This window comes from Lingula anatina, chromosome 1 (assembly GCF_051362555.1).
Source record: "Lingula anatina isolate TDL-2025a chromosome 1, LinAna3.0, whole genome shotgun sequence".
Taxonomy (NCBI): Eukaryota; Metazoa; Brachiopoda; class Lingulata; order Lingulida; family Lingulidae; genus Lingula; species Lingula anatina.
In genome coordinates, this window is record NC_141767.1 from 54,745,168 (window position 1) to 54,766,365 (window position 21,198).

At 33.7% G+C, this 21,198-nt stretch overlaps 3 protein-coding genes across 4 annotated transcripts; 2 read left to right on the forward strand and 1 right to left on the reverse strand.

Moving 5' to 3' along the window:
- Window positions 1-87: 87 nt before the first annotated feature.
- On the forward strand, window positions 88-2,875 carry LOC106166882 (interleukin-1 receptor-associated kinase 1-binding protein 1). Its single transcript, XM_013545578.2, has 3 exons — window positions 88-412; window positions 1,634-1,830; window positions 2,088-2,875. The coding sequence occupies exons 1-3, from the start codon at window positions 140-142 to the stop codon at window positions 2,359-2,361; spliced, it is 744 nt and encodes a 247-aa protein (XP_013401032.2). The 5' UTR covers window positions 88-139; the 3' UTR covers window positions 2,362-2,875.
- LOC106166784 (BTB/POZ domain-containing protein 10) lies at window positions 2,699-15,724 on the reverse strand. 2 transcript variants are annotated; one of them, XM_013545477.2, is made up of 9 exons: window positions 15,543-15,724; window positions 13,484-13,680; window positions 6,984-7,310; window positions 6,272-6,374; window positions 5,803-5,923; window positions 5,007-5,204; window positions 4,238-4,348; window positions 3,873-3,926; window positions 2,699-3,666 (listed from the first exon to the last, which is right to left on the reverse strand). In XM_013545477.2, exons 2-9 carry the CDS (start codon window positions 13,588-13,590, stop codon window positions 3,377-3,379), a joined length of 1,311 nt encoding a protein of 436 aa, XP_013400931.1. In that variant the 5' UTR covers window positions 13,591-13,680; window positions 15,543-15,724; the 3' UTR covers window positions 2,699-3,376. The 2 variants fall into 2 exon arrangements, with proteins under 2 accessions (XP_013400931.1, XP_086855071.1); XM_086998945.1 differs by lacking the exons at window positions 13,484-13,680; window positions 15,543-15,724 and adding an exon at window positions 12,621-12,801.
- Window positions 15,725-16,386: 662 nt separating this feature from the next.
- On the forward strand, window positions 16,387-21,126 carry LOC106161144 (proteasome subunit alpha type-1; the record flags this gene model as incomplete). The annotated part of the gene is made up of 11 exons (XM_087012693.1): window positions 16,387-16,443; window positions 17,382-17,426; window positions 17,760-17,861; window positions 18,036-18,139; window positions 18,318-18,406; window positions 18,607-18,677; window positions 19,110-19,239; window positions 19,533-19,612; window positions 19,891-19,962; window positions 20,212-20,265; window positions 20,545-21,126. Coding segments are annotated over 11 exons (888 nt in total), but the record flags the coding sequence as incomplete, so codon positions are not given.
- Window positions 21,127-21,198: the final 72 nt, after the last annotated feature.

The following is a 21,198-nucleotide window of genomic DNA, read 5'->3' on the forward strand; positions in this document are numbered from 1 at the left end:
ATTGTAAGTAATTTCCATTGTTCAATTTCAAGTTATGATTTGGTAATTGGAGTGTTGAAGGTTATTGCTTTAAGCGATATCACCTTCATACGCATGCGTACATCAAGACGCGCCTCTTTGGAAAGACGTGCAACGGAGAATGTACCGACCGACTCAGATTTATGCTTCATTTTCTAACCCAGCGGACGATGATAGGAATAAGGCTAAAGGTGAAGTAGATCTTAAGAAAGATAAGTGTGCAAGAATGCGTCAAGTCCAAGTTCAAGCACTTGGAGAAATTAGTTTTCCACCTGACCGATGCAAGGTTACTATCGTCTCTAGCAGTAGGAAAGATAATGCACAAGAAGCTAAGAACAGTGTCACAAGACGATTAGATTACATTTTACAGGTTCTCCACAACCACCAAGTTAAGGTAAGCATGCACTTGAATTATTGTTAGTTCTTAAAAGCTGTCTTGTGAAGGACTAATGTTTTTTGTTTTTACTGCGAATTTCTAAACCACCTTGTTTTTGATTAAAACACAACTTCACAACACATAAAAATGCCTGTTCATTCGTCACTCACGTTATTTTTAACTCCCAATGCATGCGACACTTAAGAGATCCAAGAAGGCTATTTTCAACATAACATACATGTATACACTGCATAAAACATTTAATCCAAGCGTAGCGATTGGTGGAGAATCAAGTAATGAGTAGATTTCATTATTATATCTGCATGTCAACAATATACTGGGCAACATTGGGACATGGGCATTAAAATTTTAACATGGCGCCAATCTTGTGAGCATGCTTTCCGCTTAGGACATGCATCAATTGCTTTATATTCATAAATTTTGGTAAATGTAACATTCAACACGTACAAAAATTATCAGGAAAAAGTACACATAACTTCACAAAATTGGGAAAGCATCCTGCAATCCTGAATCGGTGGTTAAACAGCAATGACATGAAATCGCTTTTCATGAGTTACATGCCAAAAAGTGGGAACTGGACATACCTTATTTAATAAGTCTCATTAAATATTCATGTGACTGGGTCATAACATCATCAGTGGAAATCTCCAATATTTATGCTGAGTGTCTTGGCCAAATTTGAATTGGGAAACAGAACTACATGCCAGCTGTGGTTTCACTCTCAGGAATGTTTGAAGGAAACAAAACAAGATTGGGTCATAATATCTGTGATTACACGCTTAGATCACAAGATAACTCTTAGTACTGAAGTTAAAAACGAAACGATGGTAGCGCACAATAACCCGTTGCTTCACCAATCAAAATTTGCAAAGAAGAACAATTTTTGTTTTTCTGTAGTGTGTGTGTGCCGTAAATGCTCCCGAGATGACTTTTGTGGCACTAAGTTGAATTCAAATGCATCCTTTAAGTAGGTGTAGACAAAGTTGGCGATATATAGTCTGAATTGTGACCACCTCTTAACTCTAGGAACACATTTTATCTATAGACACTACCAGGTCAAGGTAAGCAATTTTTGAATCCAGAAGTGTAAGCCATGATGCCCAATACAAAACGGATGAGGTCTGGTTATGTCAAAGAGTACGGTAGCTTCAGATATAGTGAATACTGGTTTCTCAATGTGTATTTTTTAAAAAAATAATTGTGTTATTACTTTTACAGGAAGGGGATATCCAGGTATCAAAATTTCTGAAAAGAGAAGACTCAGCATATGCCATGGTGTCCGAAGTAACTGTATTATTTGTGGATTTTGACAAATGCCAGACTGTGTCAAATTTTCTGGTTGAAAAACTGGATGAAAGTGTCAAAGTTTCAAGTCCTGAGTTTTTTCACAGCTCAGGAAGAATAGATATGCTCAGGTTGGTAGCAGCAAGTTCTACACTGGATCATCAAAGCTTCATTGAAAAATAGATATTTTTGATTTATCATAAAACATGAATGAAAAACAATAGGGAAGGTATGTTTTTCCATTAAACAGAGAAACGAAAGTTTGAATGTTTTTAAAGCAAGTGTACATCTTATGCTTGTACTAGCCACAATTGACGAGTAAAAATCCAATTTTTTATTTTTCTAGTAAACTTTTACTATAATAATATATGCATGTTATCCATTGCAGGAGGCAGACCTGTCTGACAGCAGTGCACAATGCAAAAATAAAAGCTCAGGAAATAGCACGCTCCTTAAATCAATCTGTTGGTCAAGCTGTCTCAGTATCAGAGGACTCTAGCAGTGAATGGGAGGGGACAGGAGAGATTGCCCCAGAACAACTGCAGCATTTAACTCGACAGCAAAGGATTGCTATGGCAACTATCAGTTGCTCCGTTAAAGTGATGGCTGTATTTGAACTGAAAGCACATGGAAAGACAAAGCAAAACAACATAAACAAGTAGTATTTTATTTAGGTTTTTAATTTAAAAAAAATTAACCACCCAAATAAGGACATGCCAAGTCACTTGCATAGTGCTAATGCTTTTGTCCCAAGGTTTGAAATCCCCATTTGCCCCTGCAGCAACCTTTACCAAACATTTGCTTAACAAGGGAAAAAATGGCAAAGATTTCATCAAGACCAGAAAGCTCAGTTAGACACTTACATTTGCCACTATTGGTACCCTTCAAACACAAATGCCACCAAGTGCAAATCTCCTGTTGAAACCAGAAAAGCACTTGAATGTTCATTCCTTGAAATAAGAAATTAGGGAAATTAAAAAGAAAAAAATACACAAAGGACCATGTTGATGAGTATTTATTTGTGCATTTATACAGCACTGATACTGGCACTAAAGACATTTACCAAGATTTTTTTTCATGTTAGTAAATCTTAAAACAGTGAAAACATTCTCATTTGTTAGCTGACCATGATAAATTAAATTGTATAAGATAATAAACTGAATATCCATACATCCACTTTTAGTGTCTTGTTGAAGACATCTTTCAAATGACTTTTCCCCAAATACTAAAAAGATGGCAAAGTTTGTTAAAATTGAAGCCGGAATTCTCATACTGATAGTGATATGTCTTTTTTTAATGAGATTTTTTATCTTTTGCTGTAGGCAGAGGATTTAATTCTGAAACTATATCAAAGACATCATGCGATAACCACCAGTAATTTACCTCTTTTGAAAGGTAACATCTCATTATTCAACCAAAACTAAGATTACTGATTCAGTAAGTGATTTATATGCTTACTTTTTTCCAAACTTTACAATGTTGTAAACGAATACTGCAGTGCTACCATGTACATTTCTCCAACATGTTATATCCAAAGATCATCAGGTGGTAAAGCAAAATATGGGTGCATCAGAATAGCCCAAAGCTCACAATAGTGTACAAAATTGTGTTTTTCATTGTCATATTACTTTTCAATTTTTTTAAAAATTTGATGTGGAAGGGAAGTGACAACCCTGTTTATGTGTCATTTTCTGGTTCTATATCCTGGAAGGGTTCAGCTGGTATGACAGGAGGATCATGTGCAAGAACATGAAGGTTCCCATCTAAAGCTTCCACTCTGTTCAAAACAAGTCCTTGATCTATCTGATCTACTACAGCCTGATCATTGGGAGTGTCTGCTGCTGCTGCAGCTAAGTTTGTAATTGATTTGCTAGTTTTCACACACTGGAAGTCAACATGGCGACTCTTTGCTTCTTCTTTTTCCCATGACATGTGAATAAATGGCCTCTGCACATAGTTATAAATTACTGGAAACCAAATAAAAATACATTTATAATAAGGATATCAAACCATACAAGACCAAGTAACTCATTCTTTACGTAATTTTGCAATATGAACTAAACAGACTCTGTCCCATTTTAATTGTACAATTAATATTTAAATGTTTAACACCATTTTACTGCTACAGTAGTTGTGTCAAAAACATATTTATTCTTTTAATATTACACCTCACCTTCTGATCGGCCACCTGGTCTCCTTTTCACCTTTTCTTTATGAGTTGGGTATCCTAAAAAGATAAATAACAATAATGTCAATGTTGTTGCAGCTAAAAAAAAAAAAAAATTAAAAAAGCCATTGCTTCAAGGTGCTTATACTGATGCTTTAAAATATCCTGTGTATGAACAACTAACAGAGATAACTGAGTTTTTAATTTCAGCCATTTACTCTAGCAGCACCATACCATAGCTAGCATCATGCTTTCAAGGCTGCAAGTTCATGTCCTTGAAAATATTCTATTAAGTTTACAGTATATTGTTAATCCTACTTTAACATGAAGTTGAAGTGAATAACTGTCTGGCACAATATTTATTTTCCCACCTTCTATGCCTAACTTTATCTTCTTCAGTCCTCTTTCTTTTAAAACCTGTTTGGCAACATCTCTGTTTTCAATATACTTAAAGAATCTGTACAGTTGGGTACTATGGATAACTGAAATATAAAACAATTGGACAAAATAACATTTATTTCATCTTAAAGGTACATACGAACCGAGCATCAGTGAAGCGTGGATTCCCAGTAACACATGTAAACCACTTCTACTAGTTTCTTATACAACTCTAATAAATTCGACATGCCAAGGGATAAACTGAATAAACCACCTGATCAGCCATAAAAGAGTTTAAGAGTGCTCCTTTCTTTAAATTTTTGGTTGTCAATTTAACCTACTTTCATGACCTACTTTTCTGCCCCATTGAAATACAGCATAAAATGCTAGCAGAAAAATCTGTTCAAACATCACTTTCGGGTAAAATTAAACAATGCCTTTTGGTAATTCTCTTAGTTATACTACTTGAAACTATATGCTGGCATTTGGTTGGTTTTTTATGTATCTTTAATGTACCCAGGAAACTTCTCACTATTCAAAAGAAGGTTGGCTTAAGACTAGGGTCAAGAGAACCATTATCTGGAGTCTTTAGATCTAGCCAAAACAAATTTTATACAGCTTACACTTCCCTTATAACCGAAACCCTTAAAAGTTTTTTTTTTTACATTTTCATAAAAATACTATCTAAAAAGCCCATCTTTATCCCAACAACAGATCCTAGCTGCAACATAAATAATCATTTCAAAATAATGTGCCACTTACTCTGTGAATGTTCCTCTCCTATGGGTGGAGGATACTCCTCATCCCAGTCCACCACATCCTCCTCACAGAGCACCACAATGTGTGCCTCCCTGTCCCCACGCTGAGCACACTCCACCAGCTGGGGGAGGATCAGATCCTCAAGTAAATAGCTAAACTGTTCTCTAGCACCATCATTGGAAAGTTCATGCAACAGTCCTCCTGTGACGAAAATGGTGCAAAGTGATGAGAAACAGTGAGCCAGGGGATCAGCTAAGGCCATGTTTAGTTATTCAAACAAAGAATGAATTGTCTTGTAAAATGTATCTTATTAATCATTACAAAAAGATGAAAAAAGATGGGAAAGTAATTTTTGAAAAGCATCCAGCTTAATCTTTAAAGAGATGACAACTGTTCGAATGAGATCTATATTTTACAACAAATATATTGTAAACAACTCAGAAATATAATATATTCTATTTTACCACAAAAAACGGCAGTTATAGCAATTATTCTGAAACGTGCTTGTCATCGGACCACATGACCTCCATAGATGGCTATGTTCTGTAATTATCTCTTAAGAGATTATTACAAACAAAAAAGGGACTAACTCTGAATGTAGAAATGGATTGAATTTTATGGCCAAAATGAACAGTTGTCATCCTTTTAACAGGTCAAAATTTGCCTTGACTGATTTTGTGAGCAGTTAATGAGAATTTTTTGCTTTTGCACCAGCTCCATATATTGCAGCATAACAAATGCCTGTTTATGAGAGCTTAGTGGGTCAATTATCATTTATAAGCAGTTATATGTAACTTACTCAAATTCTGACATTTGATCGTGTTTGCGTCAAAGGGAATGAGGAGATAATCACAAGCTTCTCGCAACTCCTGAATGGAAACACTTGGTGGGCAACGAATAGTGCCATTACGATAATATTCCTGCAAATGTAATATATGAATTGTTGTTTTCAATGTTATCTTTTATAGTTAAGTTATTTATGCTAAATAGTATTTATAATAATTTATGTGATATATATATATATATATATATATATATATATATATTAACACCTTCACTACATGCCAAAAATATTAGAAAAACTAGAACATGTTGGTAAGGAACTTTTGTAGAGAACTTATTTACAAAACATGCTCTTGTGAAAACTGCAATGTACCAACAATGGACATGTCTCTGCATGTCAATACAGTATCAAAGATTGCAATGGAAAAATACTAGTCTAACATTTGGAGTCCTGACCACTTACAAACTTATTACCAAACACTTACTAAAACTGCTCTAAAACAATTTGCAGATATTCCTTCTGCAACTTCAAACTCTCCCCTTTCATTCGGCCTTGTAAAATTGTTTTCTACAGTAGAAGTGAACATCCTAAAAGAAAAAAAGGCCACAACCCTTCAAGCAACCATTACTCTTTGCTTGTTTCTGGATTTATGAGCAATTTTCTGGGAGTATCTTGGCAGACTTCCACTGCCTGAAGCATTCCAAAAAGTGTGTTACGTTCATGTTAAGGGCTTCCACTTCCTCTATTATCATCTTTATGGTCATTAAACCTTGGGATATGCCAGCTCATTTCTTTATTATATTCTCTTTTTTTTTGGCTGAAGTCAAAAGCTAATTTTTTTTCTCAAAGTCAGAGGAAAACAGGTCAATTATTTTTTTCTTTTTCTCAAAGTCAGAGGAAAACGGGTCAATTATTTTTTTCTTAAGTCATGAAATAAAGATGTACTTAGTAATTGTGAACATTTTACATGCCTGAAACAACCTAATTTAGTAATTTGAAAGGCATCTCAATTTACATCGTACATATATCAGTTTCACACCTTTCTTAAATACAAGCCTTTTACATTAACAAATTCTTTACATGTAATACTGACATTAGCAGGTTTTGAAAATGATTAAAAATTATTTGACATTTAAGTTATACCTCAAGGCATTTTTATCATTATATACCTCACAACTGTGACAAAATGTGCTTACCTTCCAAGCATAGTGTTGGGATGAGCTCTAATAGAATCAACATCAGCAACAAATCTTGTATCATCCACCACCAAGGTAATCCTCTCTTTTGAGACACTTGTGACATTTCCACTGGAAGATAGACGGCCAGCCTCTGCCATACTGTTCTGGCTGCTACGTCCTCCGCGTGTTTTATTCCTCTGTGAGACAGGTGCTATCTTGAGGGAGTGCAAGGCAGGTTCATCACTATCACTGTTCACTGCACTCCCACCACTGGTTGTTGTTGTTCCTGGCCGCTCCTTGTTGACAAGTATTGGCTTTGCTTTGGTCTTTGGTTTAGCGCCACCACTGCAACATAATAAAGAGGCACTGTGACCACAACCTGTTTTGCAAAACAAAGGAACCAGCGACTCCAGACATGCATGCAGCATATAACACAGAGCACTTGTCTGATGAACAATGTATGATGCCACCACTTGACTATATTCCACATAATTTAATCACAGCAATCAATCAACAAACATGCCCTCCTGAGATCAATAGAAAACCTACCCCTAGATACCACAGTTCATGGAATCAATGAAGATGATGATCTGTGTTCCTAATGTGATGACACAGCAGCAATTAAGAGACTTGCTGATTCATCGGCTATCTCTTACCATGATCTTAACCTCATTCTGACTGGTTTTAAGTAATATTCATTTTATGTGTAAAGTGCATGACCATATGCACCAGATGAACAAATTATTCACCAGGGGTAAAAATGATCCAGGTAATGTTGGGAACCCTCTGCACATACAGCAGATTTACCTTGATTATCTTTAACAATTCTGTACTGGAAAGAGCCATAATTTAAAACTGGTGTGAACGCTGCTCTAGTCTCTCATAATATAACTTAACATGCATAATCTGCACAAGAAGCTTCTCACCTTTTCTAAAAGATCAATGGCAGGAAACAGAGAACATTCTCACTAAACCTCATAACCATAGCAACAATGTATACAGAATTGCAGAAACCATGGAATAACTTGTCAGAAGTACAAAAGTCATGATTATTTCTATTATCATGCAATGTAGACATATAACTGCTATCCATTAGGATAACAATAAATGTTCTCTGGCCTTGACAGAATGCAGATCAGTTGAATGAAAATCAATAATATATCACATTAAAGAATTAACTGATAATATCTTAAAAATAACTTTAACAACATCTTTTAATAGATTCAACATTTTCCTATCCAGAAACAAAATAATAATAATAATAATAAAAGAAATAAAATTATTACTGTTTGACATTACAGTCACTGAATAAATTTATATTACCTGTAGCGCAATATGCTTTTTTAACAACAGAAGTAAAATACAACCATGATGGAATCCTCTGAAAAATAACTGGGTCATGGAGCTGGTTCTACATTCCCAAAGAACTAATAATTCATCTCATAAATTAACACTATCTTTACATATGATACATCTGCCAGCCTATTCACTAACAAATATATACACACAGACAAACATACAAATGCTTGTTGCCAGCACTAAACCTGAATTAACCGATTACAGTGACGTCATATTTGCTCCGTAACACTCGTCCAGCGGCCATTCTGGAGGGAAAGAACGACGGGGAATAGTAGCGTAAATATAGGTGAACCAAATAAAATGAAATAATCTTCATATCGTGATCAAGTACACCAAAAGGAAAATAGTATATACATGTGAAAACTTCAGCTGATCAGCGTGATCGACCCATATAAACTCAAGACAGTCTAAAGACGTGAAATCCTGACCTACCCCTGTATCCCAACATCGTGGAATGTTGTCAGAAGCTAGTTCAGTTATCTTGTACTTCATTTTTCTTGTTCTTTGGGTAATAAAAGTTATAGCTTTAGAGAGTTTACTGTGTAATCATAAGTTCAACCTTTCATAGAAGCAACTTTGTACATAAAGGATAGATATAAGGAGAAATTTGAGCTGACTATCGGGATCAACCCTTACGGACTCAAAAAAGAGAGTATGCAGGGTTGTGACAAGAAATATTGCTGTCAGATATGATTTAACTGTACATCATGAAGCTGTCAGAAATTATTTCAGCATTCTTGTGCTTCATTTTGGTTCATTAGGAAGTATTTGTAACATGACTGTTGTTTGAGAGTTCAATATTTTACCATGAATTCAACCATTCACACTAGCAACATTGTTAGCATTTTATTATTAGTCCAGACCTTCACAGAAGCAATGTATTTTTCAAACTTATGACATTCAATGTAACATAACAACAAGTCAGTTCATGAATTGATCTTTATTTGATTGAAAATATAGGAAAATGCACATTTTGTATGGATAAAAGTAAACATGAAATGCAAAACATTGTTGCACAATTCAATGACAGATTATCAGGGTCCCTTTCCTTTTGGTTGATAACACTGACATGAAAAATATTTCCATACTTTTAATGATGCAATGCAACATGTACATGAGCATATTAAGTCGAATCAAGCCACCATAATTTGAGAAACCTGTTTAGTATATTTTTAATCTATGTCTAGAGAAATGCTTGATTGAAGACTCACAATTGATATGTGCTGTGTGGGTATGTACATATTAGGCCTTAGATGGTGTTACTAAGCAGTTTGTAATTTTATTTAGGAGAATTCCACAACTGGTGGTCACAATTTAAAAATGCACAACAGTGACAACCTACATGTACAACAGCCATCTGTTTCTGCATATCAGACCATCTGTGGGAGGTGCACCATACAAAATTTTATATTTCTTGCAAACTTTTCCATTTAGCCTTTAAACATATGAGAAAGAAAAAAGTGTTTTCATTTCTTCTTGTGCTTCTGCTCACAATTCTAAATAAATAGAAAACCTGTCCTTGTTGTATGCAAGCTATCAGGATAACAACTTTAAAACAACAAATGAACAATGAAATAAATAAACAAATCCAATTAAATAACTCCTGTCATGCACTGAATTTCACTCTCCTGATGTTCAGATCCTGTCTCCTCAGCTGGTCACAAAGATATAAGAATATTTTTTCGCTGCTTCTACCTTGTGTGCCATCTAGCTGCCTTTTGTACCTGTCACCTTTTTTTTTTTTTTTTTTTTTTTTTTTTTATATAACCAAGATTTATTTGCACCCAATCATTCAGTGTGGCTTGGTGGGAAAATTTCAGATCAATTTCCTAAATGTAAATTAACAAAAAAAGGTAACAATAGTTATTTTTATTCATATTGTAACTTGCATCATAATACAGTAGGAAAACACAGAATCAACATTTTTCAAATTCATTTCATAAGTTCATTCAATTAAATGGTACCTGAGCTAGAATATATACTTACAAAACAGATTTACTCTTAACACTACACTAAATCTAAAATCAAGCCACTAACTTCCAAATACACATGACACAGGTAATTGATTTAATTGGCCCAGCTGAGCTGTGTACATTGTACTGTAGCCTTGACACTAATTGACAATAATGCTAACCAGGTATTAAAGAGGTAGATGACAGCAGATAAAATCCAAAGAGCACCATAACTGATAACAAATTACACCCAAGGCAATAAGTGAGTCTTCATAATGAAAGTCGAAACCCTGCCTGGGTATTTCCACACGTTTTTACAACACACTCTCCACCAAGACTTTTTGGGCACTACTAATATGCAGTGTACGTGCGCTCATATCTTATACACCTCGGTCATTGGTTTTCTACTTTTTTTCTTTTATGGTAAAGGCTGCACAGCTGGGTCTTCATTCTTTGCTGTAAAATAAATTAGTTTTATCCTTTACTTGTCCGATGAGTCTTGATTCAAAGCCACTCCTCAGTCTCTCCTCCGTTTACGGTTTTCGTCCCTACACCTTGGATTGTTACCACTGCAGGCAGTCTGTGAACGCTTGTTAAGTTATTTATCTTCTCTCTATCATATACCCTGCAGTAATTCATCATTTTACTCGGTTTAATATCAAAGAAAACACAGAAATTAAATGCTAAATTGTACATGTAGACATGATCATGCGCAGCAGACGATTCCGGTCTCCCTCCAGTATGGCTGCCGTTTGTTTTGATGACGAGGGCTACAATGGGTTAATAGAGCTCAACAGTTACACCTGGTTTAAGTGTCATCTCATTCCTAAATTTGTAAATAGCTGGCATGGAGACCTCCCTTAGAGTCACCTTGCTGACCCAACATGTTTCTGCGCATATTTTTGCGTACCATCAAGATACTCACACCTCTAAATGGACCAATCTGCATAATGACAATACCTTGACTAGGAACTATGTACCAACAGGTTAGAAAATAAACTCTTCTTATGATAGGTAAAAAAACAACAGAGCAGGGGTATCTGAGGCTGTTGATGCTGGTACACTTTTGCTTGGGCTTTATATATTCAGTATGGATATAAATGTAATAATAAACAGCATATGAAAGCAACAATGAAATGAGGCATTAATTTTTCTGCTTGAATGCATTCAGGTATTGTCTATCATAAAATAATCAATGCAATAATAACACCGATTTTCAGCCTCGCCTATCTGGAAGTGTGTTATCTAAGGATAACTGACAAACAGTATTCAATATACTATGCATTGTCTGTTTTAAACTAAAACAAAATTTGTTTATTCCTGGGTGGTTGGGTGGGTGATTAAGGTAAGTTGAGGACCATTTACTTGGCTACATGATGTGTTAAATATCAATATTACAATCTTTTATCATTACTTTTTTAAAAACATTCAAGTCTTTAAATCCAAATAATGAAAACTCTTTTAGGGCCCTAAGATGATGAAAATAATACAGGACTGCATGACATACTTGACATATTTCAGATATCTTTTATTATTGAGAAACATTTTAGGAACATCTAGCTTCTGAGACATACAATTTACCACAGGCCACCTTACCAGGTAAGTCTAGTAAGAATACTGTGCACATATTGTACACTGGCATACAGGAAAGCATGTCTGTTGTCTAGACCACTTCCTTTGCTTTTTACAGATGAAGTACAGTACTGTATAACTGGCTGCTATATACTATAAAAATAGGACATCATCTAAAACAACTTTATGCTAATTGTAAAGGAAATTTTTCATTGCCTAATTTTAGTTGTAATAAACTAGTAACTGTGTTAATTACCTTATTTTAACATTTCTTGATTTTCAGAGAAAATTAGGTTTTCGCATGTAGAAAAACAGTTACAGAATCTGACTCTACGAATATAGATCCTTTAGGTCTACAAGGATAAGATGGTCTGTAAATATTAATGAAAAACTACTATAATGAGGTTGTGTTACCACACTGTTCAATGTAAGGTTAGTATGATAATTCAGTATTAATTTAAATGTTTTTCTTAAATAAGTAATGTATACTATTAAAAGCCTTACCTTAGTGCTGATTAAGTTGCATTTAAGAAACTTTTCATCGTTAAATCTACATATGTCAAAGTATTGGTAAAATCATTTTGTCTGAGTAATAACAACATAACCTGGATCTCTAAATGCATTTTATTCATAAGATAGAACTGTAAATCAAGTTTTTAAGTATGCTTCCAGTTTTAAAAAGGGTTGGGTCACTTTAAATAAGGCTTCCTCCCCTAGATAATGTAAAAATCAGGGCAGTTAAATCAAGTTTTATAGGTTGCAGTAAATTTACCTTGATTAGCTTCCATGCCTCATACTATAGGAAACACTCGATTTTGATATATATTTATATATTTTTGTTTGCATCATCTTATGTATAGTATATACATATACATATATAGAAATGGCCTGGTTTGTCATAGCTGATTAGAGTATGGTCAGCACACTGATAGCTGGAGTCCCTGGGCTGTCTAAAGATACTCCCGCTCTCTCAGCCAGGACATAAATGTGCAGATCAGTCAGTCAGTGGTTCATCTTTGGAAATAGCTGGCATGGAGACCTCCCACTGTGATAACTCCATAAGAAATTTAAAGAAAAATTCTAGAGCTGGATATGTTTATTTATGTGAACACTATTCTAACCTTGTTTATTATAAATGTCAGACTTTGCATGATAAATTTATCATGTCAGTCTTATATTGCCTAGAGAATATACTGTAGTGCAGTAAGAATATAGACTAAACCTTATCCAGCAATATTTTATCTAAGCAGCACCCAAGTTTTTTCTAATGGGGAGCAAATTATTACTTTTATTATCTTTTTCTCTTTCAGAAGTATATGAATCAATAATTAATAATTCCATTTGAACATGCCAAAATTAAGAGATGTATGTCCTATTATCACATTTAAAAAAATGAATGCGATGTACAGAAACATTGTAATGTCTCTTTACAAGTGCATCAGCAAAATCCTATAACAAGAATATTGCATGCACTGAGAAAAACATAAATTAATTGTAGTTAATTGTAGTGCAATGCGGCAAGAGGAATCCCAGCATTTCTTTCCCTTCCCTGTCTTTCTCTCCCCTATTTCTCTCTCTCTCTCTCTGTTCTCAAAAGAAACTCAGTAAAAGGTATAACATACTGAAAGTGCTTACCTAGGTCTTTTCATACAGGGTTTCCTTCGCCTTTCATCTGGTTCTGAATCTTCCGTATCACTGCTAATTGTGTCATATTCCCGATTACCTACATTTCTGTAGGCCATCAGACTGTCACAGGTGGCCAAACGACCAAACAAAAATGGAGAGCAGTTTCCTATGGGGATATATTCAGATGACAGCTCACAAAAATGTCACTGAAATTACAAGATAAAATTCATGATAAATATGAAGAAAATAGATACTACATAAAAAGGTGCAGGATAGAAGGTGCAATATCTGTGAAGCTTAGCAAATATAGCATTGTAATGTTCAAAGTTTCAATGAATAAATATATATATATATATATATATATATATGGTTATAATATGTTTAAAAAAAAAAAAAAACAAGTTACCTGAAGATATTGAACATATATCACCTTATTTATGTCTATAAAATGCTGGTTTCATATGCTCCTTTTGCTTATATATAGAATTGTAGAGTAGTGGGTAGCAGAGAACTTAAATTTGTGTAAGACAAATTCAACTGATAAAAAATTAAATAATTATCTAGCTTTTATAGGATAATTTCTGATTTCTCCCATGGACTGCCATTTGTTCTCATTTTGTTAATTATTAATGGGGGGGTTTACATGATAATCCCCACTTTTGTCATCGAGAATCAAATGATTACCATACATGTATTGTGATTTCCAAAGAGATTACCTGTCTAACACATTTGTTTAGAGGAAATGACATTGGACAGGAGGAACCTAAGACTAAGACACCTTTATTTTATTATGTTGCTTTTAATAGCCATTACACCTTTATTTTAGAGGGAGAGAAAAATGGGACTGCTTCTAGTCATTCCATGCTGCTCAAACATACAGCCATTCCATATTGTTCAAATATATAAAATTTATTGATAGCATTTTGGTGTCTACTTACACTTCATATGTGATAAGTACAAATAAAATTACAGTAACTGTGGATTCTGTGTGATGGTTAAGAGAAATAGGTTTGCAGAAGGTAAAAGCAATGACACTTGAAATTATAATATTCAATAAACACTTATTTTACAACAGGTTTTCAATCTAGCTTAATACATAACTTGCACATTAAGATACCAATCAAAAGATTTTCCTACAAATATTCATGTATGAAGTATACTTATGAATTTCCCTGGGGTAAACAGTATTTTTTTCTCCAACAAACCTTTCCTGACAAATGTTTCTGTACTAGTAACAATCTGGGAAAATAAAAAAAGTCCTACACCCGCAATGAAGCATGGCTCTTTCAAATTTCTTCATCACTTTAAGCACTGACCTTTAGGTTGAGTGCTTTTCAAAACAACATCACTCGAGATAATTGCCATATAGCAAGGTTGGTCAGGAAGTGATAAGTTAGACTGTTTTTGGCAATGTTAATGCAAAACATTTATCAGTCAAAAAGTGACAAAAAGTATTATTTTAATTAAATCAAATTAATAAAAGTGTCTAAAATATATTATATTAAATTAATAAGTGTCTAAAATCTTATGATATTCCCCCTTACATTAACAAATGACTTATCTAATTTATTCATCTCTAAAATAGGACAAACCTTAGTCTGTAGAGTGTGTTACAGATTCCATAACAGATATAAAATGGCTCTCTAAATATAATTAATTTTACTAATACTTATTTCTTAAATTTAATTCAGAATAAACCAAATACCAATGTATCTCGACTTGAGTACGGAGAACCAAAACTTTAAACAAATAGGAAACATCGACTACATACGATTATTAACATTTCATCTGCACGATTTTTATATAGACTATAAGGAATGACCCTCATATATATTAGTTGTGCAAGTAAACTGGCAGTTCTTTGTTTTGGGCAATATGTTATGATTGTTAGTTTACGAGGTTTTAGTTTTAGTAACTTTAACGAGAAAATAATTGCTGATTAAAACAGTAGATATCTCTCCATCAAAATAACATAAAAAGAATTTTGATTACCGTGAGAAACAAAAGTGTTCATAAATATACATAGCTCATAAGCTGAGTTAGGAAAAGAAGTAAAATAGCAACTTACATGGTAAACTGTTCCCGTCTTCACAACTGTCTTGTACTGAACTATTGAGGCATTATGGGTAAAGTAAATTTTTCTGAATTGTAATTCATATGAATAGAATAAGGTGCACAATTTCACAAATTAAGGTTTTTGATTATTTATATTTAAAACAATTGGTGAAAATATTTATTTTACACTATAAAATCCAATTTCAATGTAGTGGTTCTTTTGCTTTGGAGATCAGAAATTTGGTCGGCCATATTGCAGGAAAAACATGGTGAGTTAGCATTTTGACAGTTACTAGCTTTCTTTGTTCTTTTTGAAGCACATTGTTCACCTTATTTGAGTAGTGGAAGTTTTAATTTGTTCAGAATGACTGCGCAATGAGACAAACATGTCATTTATTTCTTGGTTGCGCCGATAATATTCCTCTTCCAACGCCATTCAATAATTCGCCATCGGGCTTATGCCACTGACACTGAAAGCAGTGACAACGTTCAAAATCACACTCACAAGCCCAGGGCAGTTTCCCACTAAAAGAGAATCCGAGCTTGTATTAGTAAAATGGCTTTATATAGGCATATCAGAAAATTTTTCAAACTGATCAGAAAATTAAAATGCTTATATCTTCTGAAAGGTAATGCAAAAAACAGATGAATTCTTTTGGAATTTTTTAAATATTCCTACAAGCAACAAAGATATTGAAGTATTTTAAGTGCAGAATTTCACCAAAAGTATCCACACTTTTCAGCTAAAGACCCGTGACCACTGACCATCAGTTATCACTCAGCTGTAGCTGCAGCTCAAATTGCTTGAGACCAATTAGGGCAATTAGGGCTCTATGTTAATCTAATGACCTGAAAACAAACCCAAATTGGCGACTACACAAGCACATGGCTGGGATGGCTTCCGTGCAGTTCATGTACTATAAATATTCAGCATCAAATAAACTATACTTCGCATGGTTCAATTTTCATGATTTTTTGGCATGATATTGCAAATTTCATGAACTTTACACAGAATAAATTACAAAAACTTCCATGGAGTACTTATCTGAAATTTTTAACATTTTGTCAAGGCAAAACTTAAAAACATCCTTAAATCAAAGTTCTCTAAGACTGCAACACGGAAAATCACGTGACCGGAATTTACTTTTTGATTTACAGCTTATCTAGTAAATGGCTTGTATTTGTTTATTTACACCGCGCTAAAAGAGAGATCTAAAAAAAAGTTTGTCATAGGCGAGCTGTTAGCAGGCCGGTCTCAGTTTTGCACTTCACTGCCCCTGGATAGTTACTACTGTGGCGCCCCTAGCGGATTGTGATATACCTACTTTATATTACACCAGTCCACTTTCAAACCTGACACAGAAGGCCAATTGTCTGAAGGTCTGCCTAAAAATTTGGGTTTGACACAGACTGCAATAGCATGAAAATTCATGCGTTAGCACTCCTATTGACGATTCTGATATGTATTGTCTTGTGCTAACGCATGAAAGCAAAGGCCTCAAAAAGTTGTCAATAGGAGTGCTAACACATGAATTTTCGTGCTAAGACTGCAAGTGCAATCCCAATCAAAGTTGCCTTCATTCTTATTTTCACTAACTCACTTATAACATTTGTCTTTGGTAGATAGTTGTAATATGTGAAAGGAAATATTTTCTGAAATGAGGGGCCCATTTTTTTGTAAATTCTTTTTTGAAAAATGAAAATCTACAAGTGTGACTGCTATTTTTGAAAATAATCTTAAAAACCTTATTTTATTAAATGCTTACATTTGGTTTCAGCAGTTCTATTTGTATTTATCTGTATGTATTAAATCTTTTTTCATATGACATGGTTACTGTTATTAATGTTTTAGTTTCGAAATCAGTACGATAATGAAGTCACGGTGTGGAGCCCTCAGGTAAGCAGTGAATTTTTATATTGTTGGATATATAACAATGCTATATGAGAACTTTGTAGTATACATGGACATTAAATATCAGTGTTTTAATTGTAATGCAATTAACTGAATTATCCCTGCTTTGGTATTGTTCTTGATCATAAACTAACTTTTTTGTGAATCTGTAATTGTTAAATTTTAGGTAACTTGTGATCCATATATTTTTGTTATCTCCTCAACAGCCATAAAGAAAATTTGCTCCATATTAATTCAAAATATACTTATACACTACAGCTGAGATTATACTGATGGAAAAAAATAAGTTTGTATTAAATGTTTGTTACTTTATGTTAGGGGCGAATCCATCAGATTGAGTATGCCATGGAGGCAGTGAAGCAAGGATCAGCAACAGTTGGACTCAAATCAAAGACGCATGCTGTATTAGTAGCCCTTAAAGTAAGATTATACAGTCAGAGTCAGTACAATTTGTAATAATATCCCTAAATGTTTATTAACGGCACTTCAGCAGATCGTTAGACATGTTTAAAACAGTGAATAATTTATTGATATTGGACAAAAAAAAAAAAAAAAAAGACTTCAAATAAGAAAGGATAAATGTCTGTATTTCAGAGAGCTCCATCAGAGCTTAGTTCATATCAAAAGAAGATCATTCCCATTGATGACCATGTAGGCATAACCATAGCAGGTCTAACAGCTGATGCTAGAGTCATCAGGTAGGGCAACTTTCAACAGAGAAAACATATTTGTATGAAATAATCTTATTGCCATTTTAATGCTCCTGTTAATAGAAAGTACTTAACGTTAGTATTTTCCTTTTCATATTGATGGAAATTAATGTAATTTAACATTGTTTTCACTCTCTCTTTCATATACAAAATATTTACTTTTCAGTCGCTTTATGCGCACAGAATGCCTTAACAATAGATATGCATTTGACACACCTTTGCCCATATCTCGGTTAGTAGGAATGATTGGAAGCAGTATCCTTTTTTGCAAAGAGGTTATTTTGAGTTTTATGCACGGGAATTCACTCTACTTGTGTTTTAAATAGATTCTGAAAGTCTGGTATAAATAATTAATTTTTTTTGTTTTAAACTTGTGTAATATGAATCAGACTATAGTGCTCTAATTTTTTTAATGGTGAATATATTTGAGAAGTGATCCTTAATAGTGCGTGCAGAATCTCAAATTCCAACTCAGCGATATGGTAGACGGCCATTTGGTGTTGGACTGCTTGTGGCAGGATATGATGTAAGTATAATGTTAAGTTCTTTGCAGTTAGTTTACATTGAAGTAAAAATACTCTTTTGTCACAAACTTCAAAATTACCTACATGAGATATTTTGATAGACTGTCGGCCATTTTCATTAGTCACTGGTCCAACAAAATATCTCGTGAGTAAATTTGCAGTTTGTGATAAAAGAGTATTTTAACTGCTATCACCCAACAAACTGGTGAAACTTTTAAAATAAAGTTTACGTTGGTTTATTTAGTGAATTTTAGTAATTTCACTTTAATTATATTTGCCATTACAAAAAATAGAAAGATACAGTCCCAAATGCCTTGTTGAATATTATTGCCTACTTTAATATACAGTCTATTGCTTTAAAGTTAAAAGGAATTGATAAATCATTAAAAAATATGAAAAGATGAAAATGGTGCACCTGTATGATTATTTATCAGGATATGGGTCCCCATATATACCAGACCTGTCCATCTGCCAACTATTTTGATTGCAAGTCTATGGCCATTGGAGCAAGGAGCCAGTCTGCTAGAACTTACCTTGAAAAACATTTGGACAGCTTTCTAGACTGTGAGTTATTGATGACACTGTGCAAGCTTTTGACAGGAAATTGAAATTATTCTTATCTGATAAATATATATTTTTTTCATTTAGATTATTTGGTTTAGTTTGTGCACTGTAAAAACCTGTCTTTTACAAAGAAGAGGTATTTTTGCTTAAGTTACTTAAGAAATGTTTGAAAGTATAACTTAAAGATGTAAATTTTGGTAATGAAAGCAAAAACTGAGAAGTTCTTGTATTTTGCTGCTTTATCTGTTTATAAATGATTTGAGCTAAAGTTTTCCTGTGATGTTACATTTCAGGCAATATGGAGGACTTGGTAAAGCATGGGCTCAGGGCTCTCAGAGATACACTTCCTAATGAAGTTGAATTAACCACAAAGGTAAGATTAAAATGAGATGACAATCATGCTTAAAAAATACCAATGTTGGGATATTTTTAAAGTTTTATTGGCCATAATCAGTCATCCTTAATGTCTCAAATACAGTTATCTTTGTTATTGAATTAAGTTGATTTAAATATCTAATTTGATTGTTGATTTAAATATCATTAGAATATCCCAGTAACTTGTATTGCTATGATAAGAAGCATAATGGGGGACAAATTATTCAATAATTTGAAATAATTTCACACTTCACCTTTTTTTATTTGATATTTCAGAATTGCTCTGTTGCAATTGTTGGGAAAGATATGCCATTTACAATTTATGATGATAATGATGTTGGAAAATATGTATCCTTTTAATATTCATCTTAGTTAATGCCTGATGGAAAGTAGCATTGAAAAATACATACCAGTGCTGCCCTTCTTGCTCCCTCCTTTCTTTTTCAATTACTGTCCCTCATTCTCTCTCTGTCTCTCTCTGTCTCTCCCTCTGTTTCCTTGCACCCTTTTTGCCCTGAAAATAATACTTATTGTCCTCAGTCTGCATATTAATTTTAAGCCTTAATTTGCTAGAAAATTCCTTGACCATTTATTCAGTTATCAATGATTGAGGGTGAAGAAAGATCTCCTGGGGCAGGTGCAGAGGACCAGGTATGTGTTTAGATATATATACTCTTTCTTACAGAATAAACGATCGACATGGTGGAAGTGAAAGTCCTTCAGTCATAACAATAACCTTGACGATTGACAGTGCTGAGGATTAAGTTTACCACAACAAAATTACCACAATTCTTCAGATTATCAGTTCTTCTTCCAGATTGATGTTCTGTTACTAACACCCACATACTAAGACTTTTTCTTCTCTTTCCAAAAGTTGAATTATTGTTTTATATTTATATTTAAGTGCAATTTCAAATTTGTGATTTTTAGAAGCCAGAAGGTGAAAAAGATGACTCGGTCCCTGATCCACAGGCAGGAGGTCCTGCAGTAGATGAACCAATGGACCATGATTAGTTTTGTATGATAGAAGTTGTGTAAAGGAAAATAAAAGACTTGCAGTATGACATTAGTTGTCATATGAACTTGGTTTAGTCTCATGCCAGTAGTTGACACTACTGTATTTACCCAGTGCAGCAGAAAAATTCTTTATACTCAGTTGGAGAACATGGATTACTGCCTTTTTGGCTATGGAAAGAAACTTTGTGCATGTGAAAAATGTGCAAAAATGTATTATTTTTGATAACCAAAATAAATCACAGTGAACTGTTTTACACCAAAAATGAATAAACGTTAGAGAAAATGTGTATAAACATGATTTCAATTTAAAACGATAAGAACATTTATGAGAGTTAAGGATATTTAAATAACATGAATTTTATCCAGAAGTTATCTACAAACATTAAGATAATAATACTGTACATGTACAGTACATGTACCTGTACTTGTGCACATTGTAATTTCTGCCATGTTTTCTAATATGTGAATGCTAATAAACCTAAGTTTTAAAATTGAGTTGCTTTTATTTGGGTTTGTTATTTCAATATTGATCGTTTTGGACCCTTGTTTATATTTGTCTGAGTATAG

Excerpts from the sequence above, each read along its gene's own strand:
- LOC106166882 (XM_013545578.2), top strand. The coding sequence starts at position 140 with ATGTACCGACCGACTCAGATTTATGCTTCATTTTCTAACCCAGCGGAC. Across the intron at positions 413-1,633 it reads TCCACAACCACCAAGTTAAG|GAAGGGGATATCCAGGTATC; the intron begins GTAAGCATGCAC and ends TTACTTTTACAG. Across the intron at positions 1,831-2,087 it reads GGAAGAATAGATATGCTCAG|GAGGCAGACCTGTCTGACAG; the intron begins GTTGGTAGCAGC and ends TATCCATTGCAG.
- LOC106166784 (XM_013545477.2), bottom strand. The coding sequence starts at position 13,590 with ATGGCCTACAGAAATGTAGGTAATCGGGAATATGACACAATTAGCAGT. Across the intron at positions 4,349-5,006 it reads AGGAGAGGAACATTCACAGA|TTATCCATAGTACCCAACTG; the intron begins GTAAGTGGCACA and ends TTTATATTTCAG. Across the intron at positions 3,927-4,237 it reads GATAAAGTTAGGCATAGAAG|GATACCCAACTCATAAAGAA; the intron begins GTGGGAAAATAA and ends TTATCTTTTTAG.